General features: G+C 36.7%; 1 protein-coding gene across 1 annotated transcript; it reads right to left on the bottom strand.

The window, feature by feature from the left end:
• Positions 1-1,908: 1,908 nt before the first annotated feature.
• LOC100660734 (olfactory receptor 2H1-like) lies at positions 1,909-3,328 on the bottom strand. The gene has a single exon (XM_003404952.3). It carries the CDS (start codon positions 3,326-3,328, stop codon positions 2,393-2,395), a length of 936 nt encoding a protein of 311 aa, XP_003405000.1. The 3' UTR covers positions 1,909-2,392.
• Between the last annotated feature and the right edge of the window lie 3,772 nt (positions 3,329-7,100).

The following is a 7,100-nucleotide window of genomic DNA, read 5'->3' as shown; positions in this document are numbered from 1 at the left end:
GACTGCCAGCATTCTGAAAGCCAAAGTGGGGAATGGTCCTGGAATGTCTCACAATTCAGTATGTAGACTTTCCACTTCTGCTCCCTCTGCTATGCTTATTTTCCAAGTACAGAGCCTGTGAGTTCAACATCTTCATGAAGTAAAAAGTTCTATTGTGCCACATAGGGAAGGAGCAATTGTCCAGTTATGTAAGTGGATGGGAGGATTTGGGGTCTAAGGGCTTTTCACTCCCCAATTTCCTCCCACTCCCAGGATACATCTTCAGCTGTGTCCCTCTTATTTTCTGTCCATATGATAGGCTTTGCACTATTCACGGATACCCAGTGCTCTTCCACTTTTGGAGACACATGGGAGGATTGCAGACCTCTGCCCACTTGAAGTGGGTATCTGACTTACCACCTGATTTGCTTTGACCCATGACACATGAGAGAATGTGCTGTGTGTAATTCCAAGAGGAAGCATTTAGTTATCAGAAATTTGATCTCCAACTCTGTCTTCTCCTGTCATGGGAACACCTGTAGGAATGCAGATACTTTAAAAATGAAGCAGCTTGGAATGCCATGCCCACAGCAGAGGGCAATATCCCCAGAGTCGGGAGCACCTGCACTGGACTTTGTATGTGCAAGGAATAAATCTGCCTTGTGTATTAAAGTCCTTACCTCAGTATCTTCTTACATACCCTGATTAATATAGCCATTCAAACTTTACCAAGGTCTCATGTAAACAGTACTACCATTAGCCCCTAACACTACGGCATCTGCTTTCCATATACTTTTCCATCAATGTCACTCCTAGAACACTGACTTATACAACTGTTAATCATAACATTTTTCAACCACCCTGTGGCGTAGTGGTTAAGTGCTACAGCTGCTAGCCCAAGGGTTGGCAGTTCAAATCCGCCAGGCGCTCCTTGGAAACTCTACGGGCAGTTCTACTCTGTCCTATAGGGTCGCTATGAGTCGGAATCAACTCGACGGCACTGGGTGGGTTAATGACTCAAATCAGAGAATGGATATAATACTTCTTGTAAATATGTGGTGTATTGGGGATTTTTCCAAGAACAAGGGGCTAAAAAAGGCTCAGTAAACCTGAATGGAAATTTCCAATTCAATTTGTTGTGCTGAATTGCTGAGTGTACCCTTAAGATGTGTGTTCCATTTGCAAAAAAAAAAAACTCACTTGGATTTGGGCAGAGTTGTGTTTCTGATACGAAAGGAAATACACAGAGAACCCATGAGGTACATAGGTTTTCTTATACTTATTTTGTATTAAACTCTAATCTAGGTAGTCTTTATTTTACCTAGGTAGAAAAATAGATTTGACAAAATATTTAGCATATTTACAATCACATAGGGATTAAATTTGGAATAAATTTGGAGATCTCTCTGTCTCAAGAAAGAGCATGTTCATGACTCTTCTGGATTAAAATTCCTTGGAAGTGGTTCACTGTGGTGGTCTAAACCAAACCAAACATGTTGCTGTAAAGTCAATTCCAAATCAGGCCTGGTCTTCTGATAATTACAAATAAAGGGAGAATACAGCACACATACACAACACCCAAACACACACATGCAAATATACACAAAAACACATGCACACACAAACACTCACAATGCAGGTTGAATCTTCTTTGTAGTGAAGCTCTCATTCTCACAGTCAAATTAAAAAAAAGAAAGAAAGAATTACATATATAGTAAGCTCCTACGGAAACTTCAAGGAAATTCCCTTCCTTTAGGCTCATATAATGGAGTCTATGAGTGTACACTACACTATGGTAGACAGCCAGTCTTTTTTTTTTTAACTCAAACAATTTATATATATATATATATACACACACACACACATATTTGTATTTATGTATATTATATATATAATTTATCTCATTGTTAATTCTAGAATGTTCAATTCAGGTGCTTATGTTGTCTAAGAAAATATAATTTATGTTCCTCCAATGTTAACTGTAACTAATATTTCTCCTTAGCCAAATACATTATAAGCATGTATATGTGCCAAAAAATTGTACTACATTTTATATGATTTTAACAAGAAGGTGTATTAAATCATAGAAAAAAAAGAATAAGTTATCAATTTTCTTCTTTGAACTAAATCTACATTTTTAAGTGATGCTTCAAAGACAACCTCTCCTTGCATTCTTTTTTTTTTAATTGTGCTTTATGTGAAAGTTTACAGCTCAAGTTAATTTTTCATAAAAATTTATGCACACATTGTTATGTGACTCTACTTGCTATCCCCACAATGTGACAACACACTCCCCCTTTCCATTCTGGGTTTCTTGTATCCATTCAACCAGTTCCTATCCCTTTCTTTTAAATAGTATGGGTGGATGTCATAATTTTTAAGTTTCTTTCTGGTCCAAAAGACCAGTTATCTACTATCGTTGTTTACTGAACCCCTTTATCAGCAATCTTAGCAGGGCTTCTTTTACTTCTTTGTTTCTCAGGGTATAGATGAGAGGGTTCAACAATGGTGTTACCACAGTGTAGAAGAAGGTGAAGAACTTTCCATGTTTGGAAGCAAAGTCATTCTTAGGGTCTGTGTAAACCATTGCCACTGTCCCATAAAACATGAAGACAACCAGAAGATGGGAGGAGCAGGTGGCAATGGCTTTCTGCCTCCCTTCTTCTGACTTGATTTTCCCCACAGCTTGAGCTATGTAGCCATAAGAAGTTAGGATCAACCCCACAGGCAGGATGGTGAAGAGGATGGCAGAGATGGTCAACTGCCACTCATTGGAGGAGGTGTCTCCACAAGCCAGGCGTATGAGGGCAGGCACCTCACAGAGAAAGTCATCCACACGGTGGTGGGAACAGAAGGACAGCTGGAGTGTGATGGGAGATTGGATCAGAGATTCCACCAGGCCAGAGAGCCAGGCTGTGAGCGCCAGCTTCCAACAGAGAAGTGGGTTCATTATGATGGTGTAGCGCAGTGGCTGGCAGACAGCAATATAGCGGTCAAAGGCCATCACCACCAGCAAAATGCATTCCGTGGCACCAAGAAAGAGGAACACACAGAGCTGGATGACACAGCCCGTGTAGGTGATGGTCTTCTCCAGTCCCCACAAGTTTGACAACATCTGGGGCACCATAGTTGTGGTGAAGCAAAGCTCCAAGAAAGAGAGATTGCTAAGGAAGAAGTACATGGGTGTATAGAGACGAGGATCTATGCAAGAAAGCACAATGATGGTCAGGTTTCCAAAGATGATCATAATGTAGAAGAATGCCACAAACCAGAAGAGAACCTTTTCCATCTGGGGCCATTTGGAGAAGCCTAGCAGGATGAAGCCCACTGGGAAACTCGTGTTGGTCATTCCTATTGCATTTGGCACTGGGGTTCAGACATAAGTGTGAGGAGACTTTTGTAAACTGAATTTGGAAGAAAATCTCTACTGCTGCTTATTTAGAGAAGACAAACACTTGTTGTACAGGAGGTCTTGGGGATGTAGAACCCATGGCTGTTTTCCCTTACATTAAGCCAATAGGATACAATCTTTCTTTACTATTCTGTATCGTTTATACCAAAGAGGCATTTGTAAGATACTATCTCTTGAATATTATCTCTAAAATCTGTAATCACAACAACTCCATAGATAACCTCATGATTACTTTAGATATCAGTATGTCCCTTTAGCTACAAATGTAGTAAAAAACAAACAAAAACTGAAATCCATTGCCTTCCAATCAATCCCAACTCATGACATTCCCATGTTTTACACAATAGAATTGCTCCGTACTTTTTTGGCTGTAATCTTTACAGAAGCAGATCACCAGGACTTTCTTCCATGGTGCCACTAGTTGGGCTCAAATTCTCAACCTTTAGGTTAGTAGTCAAGTGTAAATCACTGGTGCAAATGGTTTGTACTTGACTATGAACCTAATGGTTGGTAGTTGGAACCCACCCAGTGGCAATGTGGAAGAAAGGCCTGGGGATCTGCTTCCATAAAGATTACAGCCAAGAAGATCCTACAGAGCAGTTCTACTCTGTAACACATGGTGATGCCATGAGTTGGAATTGACTTGATGGCAAAAATTTGGTTGTTTGTATGTAGTAAAAAAAAAATTAAAAAAAAAATTTTTTTGTATGTAGTAAAAAAAAAAAAAAATTTTTTTTTTTTTTGCTACCGTAAAATAATTCAAACAAAATGTTGAACACATTTGAACACAGAGTTCTCTTCAAATGTGTAGTTCTCCAAAGTAATAGTCTTATTTGGTTTTGTTTGGTGATGATAATAGGAACACATAAAATTAAGATTATTCCACAAACAGGCCCCTCTGCTCTTATCAGTGAGCAACATAGTCTCGGCCAACAACATAGACTATGAACAGTGAGATCCTGAACATAATGTCATTTTTGAATGCCTGAAGAAGATATACCAATTTTTAAATGGGAAAACCTAAGCTGGACACCTGGTTCTTTCACCTTAAGTAATTTATTTTAATTAAACAATTTAAAACTCTCAAGTCACTACTCTTGTCTGCAAAATGGTTATAATAACTTCCATCTCAGAGGATTCAGGTCTGCATTAAAGGGAGAATAATATATTGGTGTCTGCTAATTTTTAGCACATAACATTAACAGTTAAAAAAAGGTTGAAAAGAGAGATCAATAATTGTTAATTCTTGAAACACAAAGGTTCATTATTGTTATTCTCAATAACCAATTGGGCATAATGAAAAATTTCAAACAATATCTATTATTAAAAATTAGAAATCTACCAAACTGACAAAATTATGAAATCTGTGATTATTATAAAGCTTTCTTTGCTTTATGGACAGGGAAAAAGCATTAGATAAATAATACTAACCTGAGGCATTAGATTCAGAGAACATTGTTATGGTATATTAATTTTCTGTCTTCTAGGAGTGATCCAATAGTTCAGAGGGAATCAAGAACATGAGAGGCACAGGTGGAAAAAAAAGATTACTGTTACTTGAAAGGAAACTGAATCATAGGTTGTGAAAATTAGATTATGAAGGTAGACAAACAAGGCAGAAATTTGAGGAATGCTATGATGGATGCCTCTATTCAATAGCATTTTCATAAACATTTGTTCAGTGCCTGTTATATGCCAGGCACTGTGCTATAATATGGGAATACTCTGTGATCAAGATAGCTTAAATCCCTTTTTTATAGAACTCACAGCACTTTGGGAGTGAGAGACAGCAAGTACGCAAATAAGCAAATAAATAAATTATAACAAATCAATGTTTCAGAAGGACATCCAAACCAAAAACAAAACAAAACAAAAACCCATTGCCATCGAGTCCAGATGGATACCAGGGCATTATTATTGAAGATAACAATGGAGGATGTAAGAAACAGGGCAGGACCATTTCACACAGAGAATAGAGGGAACAATTTCCTTTGATGAGAAGGAAGTGTGTCAACCCCGGAAGGCAGGCAGGGCTGGGGTCAGGGTGGGGGGTGGGGGGTGGGGACGGATATAGAGTAAATATGGGTGTGCAAGTCAGCAGGTCAGCTGAACTCAGTTTCTCCATCCAGTTTCCCATGGTCTTTCCTCTGAACCCATTTCAATTGTTTCTCTGCCAGGCACACTGATCAATTATCAAACATCCATCTGTTTGCACCAGACTTTACAATGTCTTCAGTTCAGTCGTTTTCTACTTACAAGGACAGGTTTATTTCATATACATACCTTCACCTGGTCCAGAAAGCAATAGTGGCATTTGGTAGAGAATTTTCAAGTTGCCAAGTTGTGCTTTTGTTTTTGAAATACCACGTTCTCAGCTTTTCCTTAGGTAAAGAAATAATGAATTGAGGCCAATAACATGACATGGTATTTCGCAGTTAAAAATTTAATTGGATTATGTTTTTTTAATTAGCTTTTTTACTCTATAAATGCATTTTATAGTACATTATACATAGTTTAAGACATATGTGAAACAAAAAAAAGAAATAGAATCATTTGCATTCCCACAGGCAAATACAATATTTTCTGTAAGTATTTAGTTTCTATTTCATCATATATCATTAAATACATAAGATCTTGATGAATTTAGTTATAGTATATGAAGGATATTAAATACAGAATTAGAATCATGATATAAATACAGCTCTATATTTTTCTAAATATTTTTATTACAAGGGTGTTTAAACACTTTTAGAAAGTGTTTTTAAACACTTTTAGAAAGGTAACTCTTTTTGAAAATAATTTAAAGCTTCGTAATACTTCATCTTAGTAACAAAACATATATAATAATTTTCCTCTTATTTATCTTAAGTGTTTTTTTTTTTCTTTTTTTTCCAATTTATTGCTGATTTAATACAACACTGGGATGAACATCAATGGAAGGGAATATTTGATTCTATCAATCATTACATATTTAATTTACAAGTTAGTGTATCTTTTGAATTCACATGTTTAGGTTGCTTTTTGTCAAGAATCTAACATGATTTACCTGTAAGTGTCCTTTTGCTTAACTTGCAGCACCACTGGTAATCAACCAGTTTTCTTCTCTGTAACTCAGTAGTCAAAGAGTAGGGCCCAGTTGTGGATTTAATTTGCATCTTTACCATTCAGGTGTTCTTTTCTGTTTACTGGTCATCTGCACGTAATACTTTCCTGAAATATTTGTTCTTGACAATTTTATCATTTTAGTTGACTTTTTTTTCTCCTGATTAATGTGTAAGAGATTACCATACATTAAAAAAATTAATTTGATTTCTCCCATCACCCACATAAACTCCACAATTAAAATAAAAATAGTATAGTTTACCTCTGCAGCTTCTCTTCAGAGATATTTTCCTCCTTTTCTTTAAGCCCTCATTTATTTTTCTTCATATTTTCTTCATTGGCTTTGTTCTTGGTTTAGATACTTAAACATTTGTCTAGTTTTCCATAGTTTTATTTTGTACATCTAAACCATTAATCAATTTCAATTTATTTTTAGTGTCAGAGAAGAATATAAAGTTTATTCCTAACTAGTTATTGTATGGGGCATTGATGGTGCAGTGGTTAAGAGCTATGGCTGATAAACAAAAGGTTGGCAGTTCGAATTCATCAGCTGCTCCTTGGAAACCCTATGGGCCAGTTCTACTCTCTCCTATAGGGCCCTATGAGT

Source organism: Loxodonta africana, chromosome 2, assembly GCF_030014295.1.
Source record: "Loxodonta africana isolate mLoxAfr1 chromosome 2, mLoxAfr1.hap2, whole genome shotgun sequence".
Lineage (NCBI taxonomy): Eukaryota > Metazoa > Chordata > Mammalia > Proboscidea > Elephantidae > Loxodonta > Loxodonta africana.
Note: the sequence above shows the minus strand (reverse complement) of the source record. Positions and strands in the feature narration are given on the sequence as shown.

Coding starts and splice junctions, on each gene's coding strand:
- LOC100660734 (XM_003404952.3), bottom strand. CDS start 3,328: ATGACCAACACGAGTTTCCCAGTGGGCTTCATCCTGCTAGGCTTCTCC.